This window comes from Vipera berus (assembly GCF_964194415.1).
Source record: "Vipera berus genome assembly, chromosome: 1".
In the NCBI taxonomy this organism is placed as follows: domain Eukaryota; kingdom Metazoa; phylum Chordata; class Lepidosauria; order Squamata; family Viperidae; genus Vipera; species Vipera berus.
Window position 1 is genome coordinate 70,254,197 of NC_138202.1, and position 26,109 is coordinate 70,280,305.

General features: G+C 40.0%; 1 protein-coding gene across 1 annotated transcript in view; it reads right to left on the bottom strand.

The window, feature by feature from the left end:
• The window catches only part of PAPLN (papilin, proteoglycan like sulfated glycoprotein), an 85,149-nt gene that overhangs the window by 14,730 nt on the left and 44,310 nt on the right, over nucleotides 1–26,109 (bottom strand). Inside the window, exons 6-16 of the mRNA XM_081315810.1 lie at nucleotides 25,362–25,492; nucleotides 21,506–21,629; nucleotides 21,021–21,101; nucleotides 19,312–19,484; nucleotides 18,171–18,294; nucleotides 14,333–14,459; nucleotides 12,215–12,280; nucleotides 6,431–6,638; nucleotides 5,054–5,230; nucleotides 4,259–4,415; nucleotides 1,970–2,056 (exon numbers count right to left, since the gene is read on the bottom strand). Of these exons, the coding sequence (XP_081171936.1) occupies nucleotides 1,970–2,056; nucleotides 4,259–4,415; nucleotides 5,054–5,230; nucleotides 6,431–6,638; nucleotides 12,215–12,280; nucleotides 14,333–14,459; nucleotides 18,171–18,294; nucleotides 19,312–19,484; nucleotides 21,021–21,101; nucleotides 21,506–21,629; nucleotides 25,362–25,492 (1,455 nt within the window). The remainder of the gene's footprint in view (nucleotides 1–1,969; nucleotides 2,057–4,258; nucleotides 4,416–5,053; nucleotides 5,231–6,430; nucleotides 6,639–12,214; nucleotides 12,281–14,332; nucleotides 14,460–18,170; nucleotides 18,295–19,311; nucleotides 19,485–21,020; nucleotides 21,102–21,505; nucleotides 21,630–25,361; nucleotides 25,493–26,109) is intronic.

Below are 26,109 nucleotides of genomic sequence, written 5' to 3' on the forward strand. Positions count from 1 at the left end.
AAAGAGAGGTTTAGTTCCACTTTATATTACTGCATAGTAAGGCCTGGCGTACAGATTTGAAACCTGAACACATTAGGGAATATTGTGGGAGGAGAAAGGAAAGTTTTCTTTTTTCTTTTTCATCTGAAACTTATCCTTCTTCTTTTTCCAGAAATCTGAAAGAGTATTACAAGATTCATTTTCCAAGCTGGACTCTTGAAAAGGCCATTTTTACCAGAATGGGACAACTCGCCGCAGCCAACTCACTACAACCAACTCTCCTCAAGACAACTCACCATGGCCAACTCACCATAATACAAATCACTGTGGGATAATTCAACAATTCAATTCAATTACTTAAAATAGTTAAAAAAATATTTTAATCTTTCTTATTCACATTTCATTTTGTCCCCCTGCCGCCTTGGCATTCTTTCTTAATGATTCTGTTCCACTATTTCTATGATATTACTGTAACTCTTGTCCTTCAGCAAGTTCTCTTGTGGCAAATTGTCCCATGGTGAGTTGGCTGCGGTGAGTTGGCCATGGCAAGTTGGCTGTGGTGAGTTGGTCATGGTGAGCTGGCCACAGCAAGTTGGCTACAGCAAGTTGGCCATGGCAAGTTGGCCATGGTGAGTTGGCCATGGTGAGTTGGCCACAGCGAGTTGGCCGTAGTGAGTTGTCATAGACTCCATTTATACTGGGGCTAAATGTGAAGACTATCCACAGCAACACATTGTGGACAGTCTTCGTTTGAATTATGCCCAGTATGCACAGCATATAGAATGAATGCCATTTCTTTTCTTATTTTATGCTCATTTAACATGAAAGAAGACTGAGCATGATCAGATTTCAGAATTTTGTATTCTCTTTGCCTCTTATAGTTCCTTATTGAATATCACTATGAGGAAACATGAAGTGTGAAACTGAAGCAAAAAGTGTAAGCTTGGGTGAACGCCAAGTGAAAAGCAGCCATCTTGGCTAATCCCTCCCCCCCAAAAAAAGCTAAACGGGTTGCATTTAATTAATACTTGGATAGCCAACCACCAAAAAATCTGGAGCTGTAATCTAGCCCAAGAAATACTAATACTATTCCAGAAGAAGATAATGGCAATTTACTTACAAGCAAGATACGTAAATCAAGAATCTATAAGTGTCTACTGCCCTAGGAGTCAAGGCTGGCTAAATAAAGTCTTTAGGTAAAATTGGCGTATTCAATCAAAGGCCAACAGGATTTCCTACTTTTCAGGAAACCTGTAAAGTACCAGAAGTCATGTGATTTAAGGACCAAGTACAGGTAGGATAGAATTGCCTGAGAAAATTCTAGTATCTTTAAATTAGGAATTGGAAATACTGACAGGAAAGGCTTGCCCTATGCCTTCTGCAAAACCATACTGTAAATGATTCTTAGAGTCTACTCTGGAAATACTAGTTGTGACATACAACTAGTTAACAAAGCATTTTAAATTTATCATTCAAGTTAGTTGAAGACTTGAGGCAAGTCCTAAGTTGGATCTCCAGTGAGGTGATTATTAGAATTGGCATTACCAGTGGGTTATCCATAAGCAGGAATCTCTCCCTGAGCATATTCTAGGCTCCAGTATATTTGTTGTATGTCTGTGTTATTGGCAGGTCACCATGACCACCATTTTGTGTATAGGAAGCTCCTTTCTCCCACACGGTCGTAACATGCGCTACAACTTCTAAATGTGCACACTGGTTCCCACTGCATTAGTGACTAAGAGTGGAAGCAGATATCAATTTATCTCCCCATCTTCATAGTCATGTCATCTTTGCTTTCTGTCACTGTCACAGAAAAGCAGGAAAAGGAAGGCAGGGCTAGTGGGTCCAAAGCCTTTTCCCTACAGAACTATAGCCTGATCTGTAAGACTTCCATTTCCTTAAAAATGGGAAAGGGGAACATGTCAAAAAGCTACTCAGAGAAAAGCAAAATAACACTGGTTGAAGGAAGGTCAGTTTGGCGTTTCCAAACCTTCAGTGCCTTGGTCAGGACGGTAGCGGGTCAACAATGTCCGACGGCTGATATTGAACCCTGTGATGTCTTGCATACTGGGAACCTCTGCAGGAATAGGAATAAATATAGTGCATTATTCTGTATTAAAAAAAATTTCCTCTCTACCACCACACCCATCAATTAAAGGAAGCCTAAGGACGTATTTTGTTGTGTAGTGGTAAAATGGCACTTCAAAATAGATGGAAATAAAGCTCCATTAGAAAACGCAAGGGAAAAGTTCTACAGACTTTAATATCCAGAGTATACATTGGAAAATATTAATATTTCTTAAGAAAGAGGCAAAACTTTAAGAAAAGGAGAGTAAATTAAAACTTAATAGAAAAGTGCAAAAAATTCCCATTTGATCCTCCAGTACCCCATTAATATCCCTGCCAAAACTCCCAAAGTGTGTGGACCCATTTTTCTTTATAGTTTTGGGGAAAATTTAAAGGATGAAATGAGTTTCTTAATTTTTCTAGACTTTCCTGGTTTTATTTGATTTCAATGGCCTTTGATACTATTGATTGTGTTATCTGTATGGACCATTTCCAAGAGTTGGGAGTAGGAGGCAGTAGTATTGTGGCTTTCCTTTCCCTTGAGAAGACTCCAGATAGCATTGGTGGGGTAGAAAATTCAGCCTAAGATTCCTGCTTTGCATAGTTCCCCAGGGTTTACCACTTTGTGCTCTTCTTTAGTATCTACATGAAGTAGCTAGGTGAGGTAATCTAACGGCACGGGGCCAGATATCATCAATATGTGGACGTTACTCAATTGAGTATCTCTTTCCTGGCCAGTCCAATGATACTGCTGAGCTTCTTCTCTGGTTATTAGGATATGGATGGAGAGGTACAGGTTTAAGCTCAACTTTAGAAAGATCCAGTAGCTATGGATTCAAGGACCTTATGTTTTCAGGGATTTCCCATTTCTAATTCTTGATGAGAGAATTACTTAATTTGTTGTAGGGGTTAAGATACCAGGCTATAAACTGGGAGACTATGAGTGTTAATTCTACCTTAGGCACAAAACCAGCCTGATGACCTTGAGCCAGTCACTCTTTCTCATTCCTAGGAGGATGGCAATGACCTGTCACCTCTGTTTTCTAGTTTGATTTTTTTTATTATTTGCAGAAGTAGTGAGCTTTAAACTGATAGTTATTATTTCTTTTTCTTCTTGTTTTTCAAGGTATTCAGCTAGAGCTGACACAGTAATGGTCAAATAAATCAAATAAATATACATAAAAGTGGATAGCCATGAAATCTTCCAAACTGGGCCAATTTTTATTTTTGGGATAAAGCACCAAATGGACGTCTTATGCTTTAGTAAGTCTCCAAGCATTTCTTTTATCCTTTAAATTCTTCAAAAACTAAGGAAAAAAACCCTGAGTAGAGAAACCTAGCCCCACCAGCTCTAATATTACCACAGCGTCAAGTTGCTTGGTTATGTCAAGCCCCTTTCAGCTCCCACCCAACCAGGGCACCAACAGGAAGCATGGATCACAGGACAAAATAAGTTGTCGAATGCTCCTTTAGCAATCAGCAGCACTGATTTTTTTAAAAAAATAATTGATTCTGAATAGCTTGATATTGGTAGCAAGTAACCAATCTGATACTAATTTCTGTGGAATAATAATATTGGGAAGTTTCAACGAGAAAACAATGAACTCCCCCCAAAAAAAACCTACTTTTAACAGTAACATAACAACAAACCAATTACATTTTTCAGTTCTTTCTAGATTTTATAGAAATCACAGATTTCTGTTGTGACCCAAGAAAATCATAATTCAGTAGTAAAGAATATATTTTTGGATATTAAAAAGTCTAAGGTTTAATCTTAGCATTTTTATGTGGAAAAACAAAATATAAATCAAGTCACATTGTGACCTGAATGAGCCCCCTGTGTTTAATCCCCACAAAACACAAATCATAAAAATATGTTGTCTCTTACTGCAATCCTAGAACTAATTTACTGGCTGGTAAGGTCCAATCTACTAAGGCAGAAGTTTGCTCATTTTTTGCTAACCTCATTTATTCTAATAGGCATCGCATCATCCCCCCTTTTTTAAACAAATCAGTAATCAAACATAGGACATGAAGAATACTGAGTCATCAACTCAACATTTCTGTAACGGATGTTTCACAGAGGTATAATTTAACATGATAAAATGGAAAAGCCTACCAGTTAAACTATATGATGGTGGGATTCCTATCTGTTCCTACATCCCAGATGTCTTGGAAGTAGATGCTGAGACTACCACCACTTTGCACTTACGTTGGGGCAGATGACAAGGTTGTGTATTGCAGCTCCCAAGCATGGTTGGTATCTGTGGCTGTATCTCTTGGCAAATCTCATGACTGTAGAATTTGGAATCACCATCAGCACAGATGACTTGGCGGGTTCGGATACCAGAACCACAGCTTTTTGAGCACTTGATCAAAAAATGGTAAAGATTAAAACAATGGATAATCAGAGGAGAAGCAAAGAATCACCAAGGGGCCAGAGGCCTTGTGGGTGAAGTGTCAAGGAACACATCTGCAAATGCTACTTGGAGGTTTTCCAATCTGGAACCCTCCAGTCTTCCTGCAGCCATTCTAACTTGGAATTCTGAAAATCCCAAAATCCCAACCTCATCAGAATCATGGCAAATCAGGGGGAAAAAAACTGGTGAAGAACAAAGACCTGGTAGGAAGAGTTATTTCCAGGTCAGTTAGTAGGGCTGATAAATAAGGCCCAGGAATAGTTCAAAGATTCTGCAGGCAATTGTTTTTAGAGGCAATTACAACTAAGGCACTTTACAGTTTCATTTCCAGAAGATAAGATTATGTGAGTATCACCACCCTGTCCCAGAAAGCAATTGGTTAGAATATCTATGCTGTGACAATGCCCTAGCTTTGTCCTAGGGGCTATTCAAGGTTGCTGACCTCCTTCTTATGGTTATTTTCTTTATCCCAGGAGATCAACAAATATGGTATGGATGCAAATGGGTCTTTGTAAGAATGTGAAAGAGGAAGCAGGGAAGGGACAAGAACTGGATTAGTCCTCTAGGGAAATGTGTATCATACTCACCAGTCCCCAGTCTCCAATATGCCAGCCAATCTCCTGTATACAATTGTCCCCGATGCAGGGCTGGGTGTGCTGAGGTTTTCGTTCTCTCAAGCAAGCAACATCTTGAACCTGAGGGCCCTGTTCTAACTCGCAGCTTACAGTCCGGGTTTGAATACCTTCACCACAGCTTACTGAACACTGTAAAAAAAAAGTCTGCTCATGGCATGGCATACATCTCTATCTCTGATGTTGATTTGTTCTGCATACTCTACAGTCTGAATGAAAATCTCTTCAGTGTTCAGGTTTTCAACGTTTCACTGAAATGCTATGGCATTCAGACATGTGGGCACTTCCAGAGATTTTGCCATGGAGTTTGACTTCTTTTGGAGGTGAACTGCAATTGTGGCTTGTTATTTTATTTTATAAATAAAATTTATTAAATTTTATAAATGTATAAATATTTTATAAATTGTAAGGCACATCCATTTTTTTAGAATTTGTTCCTCTTCTCTTTTTCTGATTTTTATCATTTAAAAAAAAATCCCTGTTTTTAGTATATTTAGTCTTTTGTGTATATTTTGTAATTTTTCTAATTTTAAATACATGCTTTAAATATGATCATAACCAGATAAATGATATTCAAATATTTATGTACTTTATTTATATATTTTTATTTATTCGTTATATTTATAACCTATTTTTCCTCTAGGAGGCCTATACAATGATCTTTCCTCTTCTTTCCCACAAAAACAGTCTTGCAAGGTAAGTTATATAGTAACTTACAGAGTGAGATGTGGGACATATAAATTTAATCAATCAAACTATCAAATTGGGCTGAGAGGAACTGACATGTCTAAGAGTACACTGAGCTTCCATATCTATGGTAGATTCGAACTTGCCCCCGTCCCCATGGTCCTAGATGAACACCTGAACTACCAGTCCACATCTTGTATTTAATCTCACTCTGTACTTGTGGTACAGGCACACACAAAGTTATGATGAGCCCCAGTGTTACACAATCCTGTCGTGTTACAGGTAGTCCTTGTTTAGCAACTGTTCACCGTTGGAACGGTGATGAAAAAGTAACTTTATAACCAAATCTCATTTTTATGATCTTTGCAAGTCTATAAAGCAAAGCTGAAAAAAGATAATTATCACAATCACAGTTTTACTCTGTGACCTTTTCATTTAATGTCTAAATTGCCAATCCCAAATGTCATCATTAATTGAGGACTACCTGTATCTCCAATGGTTTACTGAGTACTGAAATCATGCAAAGCAAATCAGGGTGCCCCAAGGGTGCCCTGGGGCTAGATGATCTTTTTCTTCCCAAGGCGCAGAGGAAGCTGGGCCAATCTTGCCTCAGTATAGATATTGTACATAGAGGAAAAAGCTCACCTCAGACCAAAGACTTGTAACCCATGTTGCACACTGCTGCAGGTTGCAAGGCTGCACACTGCGTGGTTTCTCTGTTAAGGAGGCGCATTCGGTATCATCCACAGCATCCTGAAAATTATGTCCATTGTACGTGGCACAGTAAACTGAACGGCTTTGAATGCCCCCTCCGCAGGTGGCAGAGCACTGGCTCCAGTCACCAGTTTTCCAGCTAAAACCAAATTTTTTAAAAATAAACTCTCAAGAAACCAAGAAGCCACTAGTATCCCGGAACAAAAATTTCTCACGATTAGTTCCTAGGATGAGCTTTTTTGATCACAGCTTTTATCCAGCTAATAAGCAAGGGTTAGGAAAAAGACTCCTGAAATATAGGAATTAACACGGTCATATTAAAAGCCAGGAATTCCAAATTTCTAGCAGCATTAAAAATAACAGGGGTGCCAATGTAAGAAAAAGAAGTAGATGAAAGGAATCAAAAAAACAATTGGAGGTGAAGTATTAATAGGTGCCTCAGAGGTGGAGAGAGTAGTAGAATGTTACTATTTTAAGGGGTTGCAGCACCAAGAGTTATATTAAGACAAACCCCAGATTCTGCAGAAGGAATACCATTACTGTATGATCTCTCTCTGTTATGCAGATGCTATGCACATTTAAAAAAAATATTACATGCGTTTTGCATCTGCAGGGTCAGATGTCTTTCCCCCATTAAAAAGTAGCTAGAGAAATTTTTATTTTCAGATAAAAATGTGCCCATGAAAAATGTGCACATTTGCATCTAACACTACTCGCATCAATGTGGTCCAGGGCATTTGGGATGGAGGGCTGATCTTTGGGAGATCTCCAGAGTCTAGCCTGGGGCTATGCTTTGAATAAAATATGAATTAATCAGATCTCGATACTCTTGGATGCTCCTGAAACATGCTTCACTCTGTACATGCAACTGACATAAAACTCCACTTTTAACTTGACTTTTCTAAATTTGGGAGAAGCTTCGCCCAATGCTGCAAACAGGAGTAGAAAGGACCACAGTTGGAAGGCTCGGCTTTAATCAAAATTCCAGACAGTCAAACAGCCAGCTCAAGCTGTCGTTTCCAACAGAAACTGCACAAATAACCTCAACTATCTTGGCACAGCATACAGACCAATAGGAGGCTCAGTGGAGAGTGACTATGGGAGTGGAGCATGGCATCTCAGAGGAAGTCCTTTTCTAAAAATAACTTAGCTGACAGGACGCTAATCTGGGCAGCTCCTTCAATAGGACTAGAGAAGGAAGCAGACTGCAAAAAAGGATCAGTGTCTAAAAAATAAATTCAGCCTTTATATTCCAAGAGGAATTTTACTACTTACTGCCTTTTATAGTTACATATTATTTTAGGTTGCTGTGGAACAATATTCAGTCTAAGAAAATAAATTTTCCTCCATTCCCTACAAACGGTATTGTCTTTCCCACTCCTGTGATTATTGCCATGATATATAGCTCTTTCCAGCCCTTAGCGGTCCCTTTCATAAAAACATATTTTTGCTTCTCCAAACAGTATTTATAATTATTCTCACTTCCCTCCAACCCCCGTGAGTTGATCACCCTATCTTCAGTTGGCTCCAGTTGTTAAAAAAAAAGATAGGCAGCCAACTTCTTGTTTCCCCCCCGTTCTTCTCTTGCTCATCTTCTGGGGCAAATCAATTAAGCCCCAATTGGGCATTGCTCAGGGGAAGTGCCAGCCATGCTTCAAAGCAACTCTGGAGAAGTGGGGATGGTGGCAAGCTGCAATGGCATCTTGCCAATTACAGGATGAGAAAAATGAAGCTGGGACTTGGATAAGTTGGAGGTTCCCATCAGTGAGAAATTGACTGCCCGATCTTGTCAGGATTTGCTTTGGAGGAGGAGCCAAGCTGATTGTTAATTGGCTCACTTTCCATGTCCTTCATGAAGGACTTCATGACATCACAGAGGTAGAGATGGGCAGTAACCATCTTATGTGCAAGGAGCAAAACAGGGGAAAAAGCCAATTTTGCCTACAAAAAATGAAAATTGCTTAAATAGACTAACAATGGAAAAAACTATTCAAACCAACTCTCAAGGCTTTTATAGTTAGGGCTACATTCAAGAGGAAATCCTGGCAATCAGCCCATGGGCTCTGCTGCCCCTATTCATTCTGTTTTATGCCATCCATTCTCAGACTGCAAGATGGTGAACAAATAAATAAGCAGCACTTGTAGCAAGAATAAAGCCAGGGTTGGATCACTAGATGGGACAATAGGAGTCACTTCACTCCAGTGAAAGAAAGCCATGGAAGTCAATATCAGAAACAAAATGGCACTGCATTGTCAGGGGGCCCCAGAGAGATAATGTAGTCAAGTTTCTCTTTAACCAGGAGCAATGGTGGCGAGGAAGATGAAGATCCATCAAAAAGGAAGATATGTTTTATGGAGTTGCTTTGGGTCAGATTCCTGGTGGAATTCCAGAAATCTAGAGTTGTCATGTACAAATTAAACCAACCTTTCTCAACCAAACTCACTTCCAATCTATGAATCTCATTGGGAAAAAATAGCTGGAGTGGATTATGCATCAAAAGAAGAGCAAAGGGTACATAATGCTTTCCCAATATTCCCCTGCCCTAAATTACCAAACATCTTCCTCATCCAATCAAGCAACCATGTGGCGGATCCACATTTTAATGGCTTGCTACCAATATGTCTAGTAATTACCACCTAACATTTTTATATTCACTGATCCAAAATTAGAAAATTTAAGAAATCTTTTTTAGTTTCTCAAGAGTTCTAGCATAAGCTTTTAAAGTTTATGAATCTTGAGACTTCACTTATTTGAAACCACCTTGATTTTCCTTTCAAATCTTCTAAAATATCCAGCACTGGATCATCTGTTTTATTTCACCTGAAAAGAAAATAAGTTTCTAATGGCAATGGTACCTCTGTCTTACAGACATACAGTATTAGCTGGGTTCCTATAATGGCTAAATCAAAATGCAGCCTGTTAGCTTGTGGTTACTATGTTGTTTTAGTCCAGCTCATCCTGAAATGAAAAGAAGGATGAGGGGTGACATAATAGCAGTACTCCCAATATCTCAGGCGTTGCCACAACGAAGAGGGAGTCAAGCTATTCCCCAAAGCACCTGAAGAAGCAACGGATGGAAACTAACCAAGGAGAGAAACAACCTAGAACTGAGGAGAAATTTCCTGACAGTTAGAAAATCAATCAGTGGAACATCCTGCCTCCAGAAGTTGTGAATGCTCCAACACTGGTTGTGTTGGTTATGATCTTTAAGTCCTTACATGGCATGGGTCCGGGATACCTCGAGGACCACCTGCTGCCGGCGTCAACTCCCCTCCGCCCTGTGCGTGCCCACAGAGAGGGCCTCCTCAGGGTGCCTCCAGTCAGGGAATGTCGACTGGTGGCCCCCAGGGGGAGGGCCTTCTCTGTGGGTGCCCCGGCACTTTGGAACCAACTGCCGGTAGAGCTCCGGACGGCATCGGACCTCCGATCCTTCCGTCGCGGGTTGAAGACCCACTTGTTTGAGTTAGCTGGTCTGGCCTGAAGGGGAATTTGGGTTTTTAATTGGTTTTATTATTTCATTATTGTTGTATTTTAATTGGGCATAGTTTAATTTTCTTTTAATTTTTGTATACCTATTTATATATGCCCTGTGAACCGCCCTGAGTCCCTAGGGAGAAGGGCGGTATAGAAATCCAATAAAACTAAACTAAACTAAACTTGAAGTTTTTAAGAAGAGATTGGACAGCCATTTGTCTGAAATGGTACTGTATAGAGTTTCCTGCCTGAGCAGGGGGTTGGACTAGAAGATCCCCTAGGTCCCTTCCAACTCTGTTATTCTGTTATCAATCACGGTTAAGGTTTAATGTATTATGTGAACCCACACAATTATAATTTAATCAATACACATCCTGATTTAGCATGTTGTGGGACCAGTTACACTTAAAGAATGTAGCAAAAGATTTTATTTCAGGAATGGTGACTGCAAGCTATATAGCACTGTAGTCATGTTTACTTCTTTGCTAATTTAGCCACATATTCCATATTTTATCATAAATAGTGTGTGAGGATATATGATATTACATGGAAGATTTTTTTGTCTGATTTGAATTATAAAGCATAATAATGAGTAGGGAACTGTGAATCATGCAGATATTCTACTTGAAAGCTCAAAAAACCTTTTGGAATCTTCTTCTGTAGGACTTAGGAGTTCCACTGGATCAGACTGGGTGTCCCATTAGGGTAAGACATAACAAAGTCATATCTTCACTTCCCCAAACAGTATCTGCAATTATTCTATTTCCCCATCCCCCACCCCTCTGATGGCTCTTTTGATTTGGTTTAGCCCCTTGTTGAAGTTATCGAAGCAAATGGCATCATCATGCTTTGTAGTCGTGAATTTTATTATGTGAAATATGACTTTTAATACAGTTGTACTATTGGTTGGTAATTCATCATTATGGAAGGACCTCTGATAAATCCTGAGGATATGTAACTAAATCTGTAAAATTATCATCCAGACTAATGGGTATGGGAAAAAATATAGAAAAACAGAAAAGAAAGGTTAGATAAAACAATACAGCAATCTCCAGTAATATTCATTTTTAATTTACTAAACTTCTAAGCAGAAGCTGCTGGGGATATGATATCTAAACTCTTGGGCTACGAAGAAAAATAAGAAACTTTCTTCCTTCACCCTTCTTCACACAGGATAAGAAGGCAAAAAGCACTGGCTGCCCAACACCATTATTTAGGGAGAAAAGCCAAAGCTTTAAGAACAAAGTCCATCAGCTAGAAGAAAAGCCTTCAAAGGTTCGTGGAACTTTTGGAAGGTTTAGAGCCACACCAGCCTTTGAGTAGCATGCTGGGAGCCACACTCCAACCAGGATGTAGAGCCATGACAAAAATATATTTTTTTATCTGCATTAAATTTAACCTTAATAGAATGTCAATTAAAATGACTGAATATACTCAGTATAACTGCTTGCTATGAATTTAATAATTCCTTCTGTCTGCAAATTACAACTTTTCAGCAGCAATTTGAGGAGAGGCTATGTAGTCACACTGCTTGGATGAACAGGATAAACCTGTGCTTTAAATTACAACAGGTAGTGCTCAACTTACAATAGTTCATTTAGTGACCATTCAAAGTTACAACAGCACTGAAAAATGTGACACATGACTGTTTTTCACACTTATGACTGTTGGTGTATCCCCACGGTCACGTGATCAAAATTCAGATGCTTGGCAACTGACTCGTATTTATGACGGTTGCAGTGGCCCGGGGTCACGTGATCACCTTTTGTGACTTTCTTACAGGCAAAGTCAATGGGGAAGTCAGATCTGCTTAACAACCATGTCACTAAATTTATAACTGCAATGATTCACCTAACAACTGTAGTACAAAAGGTTGCAAAATGGAGTAAAATTCACTTAAAAAATGTCTCACTTACCCACAGAAATTTTGGGCTCAACTGTGGTCGTAAGTCAAGAACTACCTGCATATGTCTCACCAGGCATGGAGGACCGCTAAGGTCTCTTCCAACTTTTCTGTTTTGTGAGATTTCATGAATCTAGGTCTGTGGCTTTCAACAAGCATTTCTCAGGAATTTGTGGTTTGTTTGTTTGTTTGTTTTTAGCAAATTCCTGCTGAATGAGCAGCTAATAATGCAAGGGGAAGGGGAATACAAGCTGTTTACTAAGGTTAGGAAGCTTGAAAACCACGATTGTAGATGAGGAGAAGGAAGAAAAGAGCTGAACCACTTTCTCCTAGTTACCTCTTTGTTTGCAAGTTCCATGCTCTGTTGCGGCTCCATGCTCCCGGCAGATAGAGGTAAGATACCCTTTGTATATAGAACAAAGATTTTAAAGCCCATAATAAATATATAGACATCTGGGTCTGTCTTTTACAGTATGATTTCTATCCTTTTAGGGCCAAACTAAATGGGATTTTGATGACGGATTGAAAACCTCGGCTGCCTTTTTTTTTAAAGCCTTATGACAGTGTTTCTCAACCTTGGCAATTTGAAGATGTTTGGACTTCAATTCCCAGGATTCCTCAGCCAGCCTGACCTTTCCTCAGCTAGCATGGCTGGCTGGGAATTCTGGGAGTTGAAGTCCACACGTTTTCCAACTTGCCAATGTGGAAAAACACTGCCAAAGGATGTTGGGATGGGGTCCGATTTGGATCGGGGTCACGGGCAGGCAGAAAGCCTTTTCTCCTCTTTGCAGCTGTACCAATTTTCTACACCAAAACAGACCACCCAGCACAGCTACTATTATGCAGAAAACATAGAGGCACCTTATTATTCACAAGAAGAAGAGGCAATTCAAATCAAAGCCAAATATGTGGGTGGTGGGAAGAATTCCATTTCCCCTGCCCTTCATCATGTCTTCAAATCCCTCCCTCCAAAAGTTGGACGCAACAAAAAACATTGATGATGCTTTCATGGTTTGATCTCTTCATCTGAATTGTCCAGAATTTTTTTGTTCGTTACAGCCACAAGAATTCACTAAGTAGCTGGAAATTAGCAATAGGTCATAGTAAACAGGGGAGGGGAGGTGGGATTTTGGTCTAACTCTCTATGTTGAATGTGACACATCCTTTGGAGATCTGAAGGTGGATACTTGTTTCGGATTCTGGCCATATTATAAGGAGAAACCTAATTATGCTCAGAAAAGTTCTAGTGCTAAAACAGAGGAAACAATTTCATATCTCTAAAACTTTATAAAGAATAATAAAGTCTTTCTGATAAAATGAAAAGGAATTCTCGCCACTCACCACTTGCATTTCACACAAGGAGGCTCTCTCTCCAATACGGTTTCCCATTAATCAGGAAATATTCAATGATCTTCTAACAGAAAGCTTTTATCTACCCTTCCTAGTATGTTTAGTAATATTGACACCTTTTCCTAAGAGAGGAGTCAGGTGCTTTTAATTTAATTAAATGGGTTGATGGTAAGTGGGAAAGCAAAGCACCAGCTTCATTTCCAGAGGGTCCCTGGACCCCACACAGACTGCACTGACTTGCTTAGAAAAGAAAAACTGTAGATTTCATAGCTACTTTTTTTTCTTTGTTCATGGGTTTATGGGTCTAGAAAGATGGCGCACATCCTGGAGAGCCACAATTTGCCAATAAAAAAATAAAATAAAAGAAAGATAACAACATAAATTTGGTTAATAAATCAATAAAAATTATGTGTTGTGTGATTAGCTACACCCAACCTGGAAAACATTTTGTGACCAGGCAAGCTTCAAAGAAAAGATTGCGTATTCCCACCCAATTAGCTTGTAAGATATTTTTCTCAGATAATATTTGGATCTGACCTGTATGAGAAGCGGTCCTCGACTTACAGCCACAGTTGAGCCCAAAGTTTCTGTTACTACGTAAGGAAGCTGTTAAGTGTGTTTTTACCTCATTTTATGACCTGTTTCGCCACAGTGGTTAAGCGAATCACTGCAGCTGTTAAGTGAATCGTATGATCGTTGAGTAAAATCCGGCTTCCCTCGTTGATTTTGCTTGGTGAAAACTGGCTGGGATGGTTACAAATGGTGATCACGAGAACCCAGGAAAGTGCAGCTGTCATAAATAATGCCAGTTGTCAAGCTCCCAAGTTTTGATCACATGACCATGTTGATGCTGCAACACTTCGTAGGTGTGAAAACCGGTCATAAGTCGCTTTTTTTCAGTGTCACAGTAACTTGGAGCAGTCACTAAATGAATGGTTGTAAGTTGAGGACCACCTGTGCTTCTCCAGGGCTTAGGTTTCTCTGCATGCCTTCCGCATGAGAACAGCAAGGGCCCCGAATGGAGACTACCAAGTTATTTCTGACTGTGACCGATTCTTAGATTTCAAGGTATCTCAGAGAAGAGAAAAAACAAATCAAAGCTCACCGTTTTGTGTGGGGACAGGCCTGGAGGCTACAAGTCCGGTTATTTCCTGGCCATGGTTTATCTCTGCACATATAATCTGGATATGCTTCATTGTCAATGGTGCAAAAGACCAGACGAGACTGATAACCTGAAGAGCAGAGGGAAAAAAATGACAAAGATGGCACAGATAATTGGCAAGGAGATCAGTTGCATAACATTCCTAAGGCAAACAAGTATTATCATCAAATAGATAAGCGTTAGGTCGAGGCCAGCATCTAATGAGTTTTGTTTGTTATTCCTACAGAAATGATGTGATTGAAATCAAGGTAGCAGGGCTAGCACTAATCTGAATGCAGGAGTGTGTGTGTGGGGGGGAGGGGAATTAATTAAGTTACATAATTAAGTGAATGAAATAATGGGTTCACAAGCACATCCTTGGAAAAGAATTCTGAAAATCCCTCAGTTTCATCAATTTTTAGGGGTGGGAGGTGATATTTCCTCACCATGGCCCTGTGCTTTTGGCCAACTTTCCCTCAGAAGTCAGACTTGCTCTGACATTGATTGCCTTGCAGAAGCTGGTTGAGATGGGGACCCCGCCCCACCCCCCCTCACCCCCAAAGATCTTTTCCCATTAGCTGAGCTAAATGTAAATAGATTGTTCTACGTTTGCTCAGGTTCTTTCAAGTAATGAAAAGAAATAATTTTGCTGATTGAATATTTACCACAGATGCATTATTTATTTCACTGAGGATGTTCTATGCTTGTAGATTATGTTGTGCACTACAGATAGTCCTCGACTTACGACCACAAAATTTCTGCTGTTAAGCAAAACATTTGTTACGTGAGTTTTGCCCCATTTTACGACCTTTCTTGCCACAGTTCTTAAGTGAATCACTGCAACTGTTCAGTCAGTAACAGAGCTGTTAAGTGAATCTGGCTTCCCCATTGCCTTTGCTTGTCAGAAGATCACAAAAGCTGATCACATGACTCCAGGACACTGCAAGCGTCATAAATATAAGTAAGTCAGTTGCCAAGTGTCTCAGTTTTGATCACATGACCATGGGGATGCTGCAATGGTCATAATTGTGAAAAATGACCATAAATAAGTCCCTTTTCTCAGTGTTGTTGTAGTTTTGAACAGTCACTAAGCAAACTGTTGTAAGTCAAGGACTACCTCTACCAGACTGTTTCATTTACAAGTTTTTTTTTCTTCCTAGCATTTTCCCCTCAAGTGCAGGGCCTGTTTTTTCTGGGTCAACAGAGCACTGATCCATTGGTTGTGACAGGATTTAAACAACTGTCTTGTCACCCAAGCCTGATGTTGCGGGATGAGAGACAGAGGGAGAGACTGGGCCAGTCTCCCAAAAGGCTTTCATGCCTAAGGCAGGAGTAGAGTTTAATGGTTTCTAGCCTGGTGCCTTAACCACTATATCAAACTGCCTTTCATTTCATTTGCAACAGTATAGCAGCTTAATGAAGAAATAAAAGACTACTATTCGCATTTTACCATACCATATACAATCTCACTGGCATACATGTAGTGCAATCAGTAACTAAGGTTGTTGGTCACATCTACTTTGAAGAAGAATAAACAGATGGACAGGCTTTAAGTCTGAATGAATCAAAATATGTCTGCCACCCATTACAGAATTGTATCTCCTAGAATGGCTAGTAGCAGATCTCTTTATAATCCCATAAGCAAAGATTACAAGATGATTTCTGCACAGACCACTGCCAGCTTTTTTTAAAAAAAATTATATAGGTCAAATTCTCAAAACACGTTTTATCAAAATGCCATTATCTTGTTCATGATATAATAATTCTGTCGCAACTTAATCAGAGTTTATTTTCAATTTATGCCTTTTCTCACAGCCTTCCAGGCAATACTAGAATATACCCTGTTATTTTCTGTATGTAAGCACAGGAAGGTTGAGTATTCAGGTTAATATAGTTTATGAGTTCTAGATTCCTTCTGGCTCTAGCATTCAGTGATAACCTGATCAGGGTCTAAGAGGAACAATTTCAAGAATAATGATCAGCTATTGAGTCCCACTGACAAAAAAAGCCAAAAATAAAAACTTGGTTATAGCAATAGCAATAGACTTATATACCACTTCAGAGTGTTTTACAGCCCCCTCTAAGTGGCTTACAGAGTCAGCATATTGCCTCCAACAATCTGGGTCCTCATTTTACCGACCTCGGAAGGATGGAAGACTGAGTCAACCTTGAGCCAGTCAGAATCAAACTGCTGGCAGTTGGCAGTCAGCAGAATTACCTTGCAATACTGCATTCTAACTATTGCACCACCACGGCTCTTATAACCAATATAATCTAATATATCTAACCATTTATTTTTCTCTCCTACCTTTCAAACCAGGTTTTCCCATTACATTAAAATCACATATTAGAAAAATGGCAACCAGAACAGAATGTCACTTTGGGAAAGCAGCAGTTAAAACCGTTATGATATCAACTCTAAAAACTAGTAAGATGCCCATGGGGGGACATAAGGAATTGCAGAAGTAATATTGCTACACTTCTCCTGCCTAACAAATATTTGGAGCCTGAGACACAGGTAGCCTCCCAAAACTCCCAGGCATTCACAGGATGCAATGCCTTTGTGCAAATGACCAAAGCAGCATCATGCTATTGTGATACAAGGCCTTCTCCTTTGTATGGGTGTGTTACATCATAACAAAAGGGATGGGGTTTGCATCATAATGGCCCAATATTGTTATTTGCCCCTCTTGATCTTCCCACAGGTCAATATCTCTGCAAAAATCCCTTTTGCAGCTCCCAGAGTGATCATGGCCAAATTTTCAGGACATTTTTGTGTATTTTGTGTGGAAGAAATAAAGGAAAATATTACCCTTAGCTCTCTAACAAAAAATGGGTGGTTTTAAAACCCACCAATTCTCTCCTGAGTTAGGGCAATTTACTTGTTTGGCAGATCTTGAAAAGCAAGATTATACTTAATACTTTTGTGGCTTAAATCATTTATTTCACTCCTTATAATACTCTGCTCAAAGCAAGCCAAATGCATCAGGCCTGTCCACATTATTATCCACATGACTATCTTTCACAATCCTTAGGCAGGGCACAACACTGAAGACTAAAACTCTGTGTATACGCTACAAAACACAGTGACCGACTCAGATTGGATCCTGCAAAATTGAAATGATATCTCAGGCAGGAGAAGATTGCTTTCACCCATTCTATGCTGTGGCTCTAGAGTTCTCCTGAAGTAGCAGATTTCTGCTTAGGATCATCTTGATAATGCATTTATTCTAGTTAAAAATGGCTTTAAATGCAGTAAGAGAGGAGTGTCAAACTGGCAGCCCACAGGCTGGATGCGTCATGCGCAGGACATGCCCACCCAAGCTCCGCAAAGGAAAAAAAATGTTACGATACGTCACGATATGTCACATGACGTGGTCAAGTTTGACATCCATGGTTTAAGAGATGGCATATAAATCATCACACAATCATCACTACATCAGTATAGCATTTAATTTAATGATTGAAATCTAGCACGTCTGCCAATCCTCATATGCAACTAGTATACCTGTCCAAACATTTCTGAGATTTTGAGTGAGAATGCCAACATTTTGTGTGATTTGCTAATCATCTGAGATTTCAACCAATTAAATAAACGGTCAATCTTAGAGACTAACACTCACACATCACCCATTCAGTTTTCAGCTTCCCCATCTGCTATGTGTCTGTATTTGTACCATACACACACAGACCACAAACTATCTAGAATATCCTCACAGATCAATATGTGATCTGTACACACAGATTGGGAACCATTACTTAAGTAAATCAATAATATTAAATGTAAAGTGCTGGCATATACCTCCACCACATTCAGCACTACAGTCACTCCAGGAGCCGTAGCCCCAGCTGTAGCTTGATGTTTGCCTTTGGAATGGCAAATAGTATTCATAATGCACTCCTTGGTTTGGTTCCTGGCTGATAAGCTGAAAAAGAAAGAAGATAAGCAGATGTCAGGAAATGCACTGTTTTTGCTACTCTTGTAGCAAGCTATTATCTACTGGTCCAGTTCATGTAGTGCTTTTGCACATAAATATTTAATGACAAGAATATCTCTTTTTCAAACAAACAAACAAATCTGGTCTTCCTGTAGGAAAATAAGGTGAGCTTAGTTTCTTTTCCCTGATGTGTTAATTACTTAATTAATTAAAAACACAATTACTCATCTGTTTGTTACAGTCCAATCTTCCCTCTGTGAGGGAGATGGGTGGTTTTGAAATTTCATAGTCTTTGTTTGGGGATAAACCAGTTGTGTAATCTTAGGCCAATAACTTGTGTCTCATCCCTAGAAAGTAGTCAATGACAAACCACTTCTCAAAAACCTTACCAAGAAAATGCAGGGACTGGAGTCAAAAACTGACTTGACATACACACACACATACACACAAACACACACACACACACACACACACACACACCACTCAGATCCTTGCCAAAGTTATTCCCTTTCTGCCTGCTACTCATCTCCTGCTCTTTCCTGACTGTGATCGATCAACATTTCAATACTTTATCTACAGTACAAAGGATAAAGTGGTTTCTTGCTGCAATGAAGAAAGCTGACATTTCCTCTTTATTCAAAAAGAAGCAGTTCTTAAACTACTGTAGTTTCCCCAGACTTGTGTCCCCCAAATGGGTCAAAATTCTTGTTTCATCTAAGCATTACTGTTGAGGTTAAGGATCACTAAAGTGATCTTAATGCAACGCCAAATAAATTATCCATTCACGGTTTGACCTCTGCATGAAATAGAGATAGCCTCAAACCCTGTTCTCTTCTACTCTAATAGTTGTTCAGTCAAGAAATAAAAGTTCCCCCATCAATCTATTTTATTTATTCATGACCCTCTGGAATCCCTCTGTTTGGAGAATTATCTGGAATACCTATGCACAGCTCAGGCATTCATTCAAACCTCTAAGAAAACAGGAAAGTAGTTGCAGGTACTTGCCTCAATTATCAAAGGTTCGGTGATGGGACCCCGGGCGTGGAGAAGCTCTGGAGCCAGATCCCCCTCTGAACCTCTCTCATAATGCATCACTGTGCTAGCAATAGGCAAGGCCTGGCTATACTCAATTGTCCACTGCCCATTCAGATAATAAGTTCCTTGTACATTCTTGATGGCTGAGATTAGGGGAAAGAGGGAATGGAAAGAAATGTAAAGACAATGATACAGACTTCCGAGACTCTGATGTTGCAAAAGGTTCCCCAGATATGAAAGGGTTATTATGTACTAAACGAGATATTGATATATTTTTGGAAAGAAGGTGTGATATTTTGCTGAGAATCTACAAATGGTAATTGTACTTAGTCAACCATAACTGATTCTCACCCCTCACCCCAAAACACCAGACACTTAATAAATACAGGTAGTCCTTGAGTTACATTTCATTTAGTGACTATTCTAAGTTACAATGTCACTGAAAAAAGTGACTTATGACCGTTTTTTCATGCTTACGTCCATTGGACCATCTCCATGGTCACATGATCAAAGTGTGGATGTTTGGCAACTGGCTCATATTTACCATGGTTGTTGTGTGCTGGGTTCTTGTGATCCCCCTTTGAAACCTTCTGACAAGCAAAGTTCATGGGGAAACCAAACTCACTTAAGAAACATGTCGCTAAGCTAACAACTGCAGTGATTCACTTAACAACCGTGGCAAGAAAGATCATAAAATGGAGTAAAATTCACTTAACAACTGTCTCGCCTAACAACAGAAAATTTGGGCTAAATTGTGGTCATAAGTCAAGGAGTACCTGTACTCAGGTGGCAGATCATAAGGAGATCCCTGGGCTGGGAGCTGCCCTGGGAAACTGACAAAAATATCATAGAAGGCGGCATGGGTAAATCATTCCATGTTAATGCCACAAAAACTACTCAGATATGTAAACAGTTACGAGGATGCAAGTTTGACAGGAAAGAACCTTGGCCATTTTTGTACAGAGCAGTGAGTAACATTCAAGCCATATCATTAAATCAAAGCATTATAAGGAACCTTACCAAGAAAATGCAGAGACTGGAGTTATTAATCATCTCGTCCTGAGATGATATATGTTGATTGCTCTCATGCTGAGGTATGAACAAGCCTCATTTTTATGTTTTTGCTGATAAGAGACAGTTCTTTTTGCCTTGCCCTTTATGGGCCCCATGCAATTTCATCATTTGTTCCAGAAGATTCCCCCAAACCAGGAGCCTGGGAGTTCTAGTCCTGCCTTAGGAATGAAAGCCGGCTGGGTGACCTTGGGCCAGGCACTCTCTCTCTCTCTCTCTCAGTCCAACTCACCACACAGGGTGGTTGTTGTGGGAAAAATAGGAGGAGAAGGAGTACTAAATATGTTCACCACCTTGAGTGATTTATAAAAATAATAAAGGTGGATGGCATCCATGGGATTTTGATGGAGAAGTCATGAAGACTCTTGCTTCATGTAAAATACACATATTATTGCAGGTATATTGTTGCAAATAGAACCTTGTTTCATAGCATACACCAATTGCATTCTATTATTAAGTAGTCTCCCATGCATGTTATTAATGATGCAATACCCAGATGACGGTCCCATGTAATATTTCTGAACGTGCAGATCCATATTGTCCTGCATTAAGTCATAACTAATTGATGTGATGGAAGTCATATACAAAGAGTAGTAACAACTGCTTACCCAGGAAGTTCCTGGTAGGGGTTGCTTCCTTGATCCGGATGCTTGTGGCTCCCATCGGAATGACAAAGATTTGATTGTAGCCTATAGAAGCAGAATAAATCAGCCAGAATAAATTCATTTTCTGAGAGAGAATATAACAGAGAAGGAAGCCAGGGTAAAGTCACTCTTTCGTGCAGAGAAGCTACATGAGAAAAGATATAAAGCTTGCTGTAACTACTCCACTGATTTTGAACTGTCTCCATCCGTATTCATATTACCCATAAAGCTACTCTTCCATGTAATTGATGTAATATGGCACAAGGCAGGGACATCAATGCATCACACTGCAGACATGGTACAGTAAAAACCTTCCTGAGTTTCAGTTATTGACTTTAGCTTCAAAGATATAAAGAGATTAATAAGAACCATCAATCACATCTCTATACCTCAATCCTAGTCTAAAGTCTGCCATATTAATCTATGGTACTAAAACAGCCCTGCGGTACCTTTAGGGAGATTGGGCACATCAAAGAGTCCCTTCACTTCAAAACAAGCTCTTCCATTCCCACCGCACTGCAGGCACTTGTCTTCTTTTTGGGAAGAATCCAGCATTTTATCACAGCCAACAGCCTGTAAAATAGCAAAGTTCAAACCATCCACAGGTAAAATGGAGAAGTCAAGCTATCAGAAAATAGAAAGACAAGACACTTCACAGTAAGGTCAAGAACATATTTTTGATGCAGTGGTTTTCAAAATTGGCAACCTTATGACGTGTAGATTTCAACTCCCAGAATGCTGGGGGTTGAAATCCACATAATTCAGGGTTTCCAAGTTTGAGGATTATTGCTTTAAAGCAGGGGTGTCAAACTGCCGGCCCGCGGGCCAGACACGTCATCCCAAAACCGTGCCCACCCCATTGCCGGCAATGGAGAAAAAGCTCTGATACGTTGCATGACATCAGGTGACGTCACGAGTTTGACATGTCTGCTTTAAAGGCTTTAAAAAATGGAGGAAAGGATTGCTTGCAATGCTGAGCTTCCATCTTTTTCTTTAAATTACTATTATAGATGGAATTATTTAAAAGAAATAATAAACCCTTATAAAACCTATTTAAACTAACAGATGAGCGCACATATAAATAGTGGTTGTTTTTTTTTTCCAAATCCTCTTTTTTTCTGAAATGAATACTAATTTTTTCACTCAGAACATCTCTGGGGATATCAAGCTAGGACAACAACAGCCATATGTTTCATAACTTTTCTCAGAACATCTTTCTAAAACAGCCTTGGTACCTACCAGGCCCGTAGGAGTTCAACATCCATACTTTGCAGGCATCCGGCAGTGAATGTGTATATTTAGACTTTTAAGCAAGTTTGCCCAAAGTCCACACAAATGCCAGAGACATTTCCAGCACTGATATTTCAAAGGAGGTTGCCTTCAAATACACTATGTTATAATAATTTGTAGGAAAGTCAACCCCATGGGAATGCAACATTAGAGAGTTAACTCAGCTAATGTTTGTGCAACCACTATTGACTGGCTAATAAAAATTAAAACGCTGGTTTTTTTTAACCTAACTATTGATGTGGTTGCTTTAATGAAACTGCTTATTAGTCTCTGTAGTCATTGGTTTATGACCATTTATTTAACAACAATTCAAAATTATAACAGCCTCGAAAAAACGGACTTGCAGCCCATTGCACACACACCCATGGTCACTGCCTAGAGTTGTGTTTGATTAATAAAGGAAAAATAATAAAATGGATGAGAACAGAGACATATTTATTTAAGCGAATATGGGCTTGCCCCTTTCTCTTCCACCTCAGCCTTGTCTGCTATTGCTTTCCTAAAAAGTCTATTGCAGGCAAACTTTGCCCACAGCCAGGTGTTCGATCCTTATGGACATGAGCTTGACTCATTCTTCCATCCTTTCAATGCTGGTAAAATGAGGACCCAGATTGCTAGGGGCAATACGCTGACTCTGTAAACTGGTCAGAGGGTGCTGGAAAGCACTATGGAGCAGTATATACAGTAGGTCTCGGTGCTATTGCTAAAGAGTTGGACATGAACAGTGCTGAGCTAGAGGTTTTAGAGTTCTCTCTCTCTCCCTCTCTTTTTGTATAATCATTTTGTTTATCGAAGAAGACAGGAATGCAGTAGAGCTATACATTTTAAGCACTGGTTTCTTTTTGCATTTCTCCAGCAATCCTGTTCTAGGTACCTGAAGTGTGTCCTGCCACAACCGGTGCCCACCTCCACAATTTGAGGATGCTGCCATTTTCCTTGCTTTATGGGAGAGTGGAAAAAAATGGTGGCTGGTTAACTGAAACGGTGATCGTTCAGGTTGGTGCAACAATGCCAGACTGCTCTAACAGTGCTATAAATGCTACTCCTTTGTGTTTTTCACTCATTTTGTGCAAGGCTGAAATAAATTTCAGGGGACTAGTGGGATCTGCTCTTTCTCACTGCTTCCCAAACAAAATACAGAGGACTGTGTAAGTTGTTACCCATAAGAAGGAAGAGAGAGATATCCTGAAAAGGCACCCTTTGTGACCTCTATTATTGTTGTTGTTGTTTAAAAAAACTTCATTCAGTGCTGGTTACAACTAAATGGAGTGGAGAGGAAGAAGCTGAGCAATAGTGGAGTCCTGTGTTACACCCTTCCTGCCACAATGCTTTGATTAGGAAATGCTTTTCCTTCTTGGTTGGTTGGTTACATGCTTAAATGGGAAGGAAGAAGAACCCAAAAGCTGTACCAATAGCTTTGCTATCAAGCCTGCACACAAATAATTGAGACATCATTTGGCAGAGGCAGAAGAAGCAAGAGAAAGGTCAGCAAAGGGAGTAGCAAAATTCATGTTGTTAAAATATTGGCTAAAACTCAGGGTTGGGTAGGTAACACTTTCCCCCAGCAGTCCAAGTTCTTGGTCTGTTGATTGTTTTTCTGGCCCTTGCAAACCCTCTGGTGGCCGAGGGTGGAAGTTCAGGAGCTAAAAGAGTTTTTAAAACCAAGGTGCATCTGAACCTTCTCCGGAAAAAAGATTGTATTCTTCATATTCTTCATTTCTCCTTTGGCTTTGTTGTTATAAGAGGGAGATCCACTGACATGAACTGTTTCTAGAAAGGCCTTTTAACATGCAAAGGGCCCAGACATCTTTTTCATGCTGCCTGGCAGTTGAAATTCACACATCTTAAATCTGACAAGTTTGAAAAACACTGTCCTACAGCATCTGGTACCCCCTCGGTGGCAAGTAACAGCACTCTGTGATGTCATGCTGGCCACATGACCACAGAAATGTCTTTGGACAGTGCTGGCTCAATGGCCTTGAAACTGAGATGAGCACCACCCCCTAAAGTTGGCAACGAGTAGCAGAATAAAATCCACAGGGACTCCTTTACCTTACGGCATATCTGAACTATAATCCCCTCCTTCCCCTTTCTGTTATCTCCCAGTCCCATTATGAGGATTTCAGATGTATACAACTCAGCAAACACAAACATACAATAATCCTTGGCCTCTTGGGTCCTCTGATCAAATCCGTTAGGTCTGAATTTTAATCTTACCCTGGATTCTGACTATCCCTTGATTATTCTGGGAATTTCCAAGACATTAGGCCCTCACTATGAATAGTACAGTGATTGGGGGGAAAAACCACTATGAATAGTCTAAATGTGTTCCTGATCATAACCAACAAAATGCTGGAAGAGATGGGCAGAGGAATGAGGAGAGACTGAATTGGGCAGAAGAAATATGGAATTCCTGCCATTAATAATCATCTGCTGAACAGATATACTAGGCATCTTTGCCATAAAACACAGAATAGAATAGAATTGTATGGACAATATGCTCATATTCAGTGAACCACAAAAAAGGAGGGAAAATCCAACAGAAGGCTCACTATTAGCTTTAGCTCCAGGGAGGACAAATGTTGAAGCTTGTCTAACCTTGCAACACCTCCTTTAATGTGTGGTTCCACACCTGTTTAAAGGCAGCCTACACCCTTCCCCCAAGTTAAAGGCAGTTCTTGGCCAGCAAACCCCTCCTCACCCCTGGTTTGGTCTGGCTTCAGGTATTATGTGGATTCAGACAACATGATTTATAGAATGTGTTTTAATACTAAGCATGTGGAGTGAATGCCATCAATTATGGCTTGGTCAACAAAACTATTGTTCAAAGAAAACAAAAAGCTAGTCATGGTATGTGAATTTAGAATCTCAGTTTAGTTTACAGAATAAATCTGCAGTAAGGTAAAATGAGATTATTCCGTATATGGTCTGAGGAAGTTCAGGGTTCATGTACGAGGCAAAGAAGCCAAGGAAACATGGCATTCTTTCTGAAAGTGGGTGAAGACAAATACATACGCGACAGGTCCCTTGCACACAAATATCATTTGTCCCTGGTTCACAAGGAGTTCCATCAATGACGGCTTCTTTCTGCCTGTAGTAGAAATTTTCTCCTTTTGGGATGCAGTTTAATTCACATTTATTGGGAGCTGTGAGTAAAATGAAAAAGAAACATGTTATTTCGCTGCTGGAGCTTTATGTGTTGTTTTATTTTGATTCTTCCACAAATGGAGAAGAGCAGAACTTTATTAATATTCTCACACTTGGCTTTAACAGGCCAGGGTTTAAGAATGCGATTCCATTCTCTGGAATAAGAGTGTTATGTACTGGGCTTTTTGAGGGAATACCACGTGGGTTGCTGGAACAGCTAATGGCTCTCCAGCAACCCAGACTACCAGTCTCCTGTGCTGCAATTGGCTATCCCCAGGCGGCATTGGTTGATTCAAACCTATTGGCTGCCGCCTAGGGGATAGACTATATATTGTGGCTGGTTGCAGCCATTTCCCTCAGGACAGTCCCAGCACGAAATAAAGTATGAGTTACCTGTACTCTGTTCGCGTCTTCATTCCTGCGTCAAAGAACCCGCTATTTAATAAAGAGGTTAAAGCAGACATGTCAAACACAAGGCCTGGGGGCCGGATCCGGCCCGTGAAGTGGTTTCATGTGGCCCGCGAAGCCATCCTGGAAACAGTGAGGGAATGGCCCCCACTGCCTTGGCCCTGGCCCAGAGACCCTCCTTCTGCCAGAGACCCTCAGATCTGTCCCA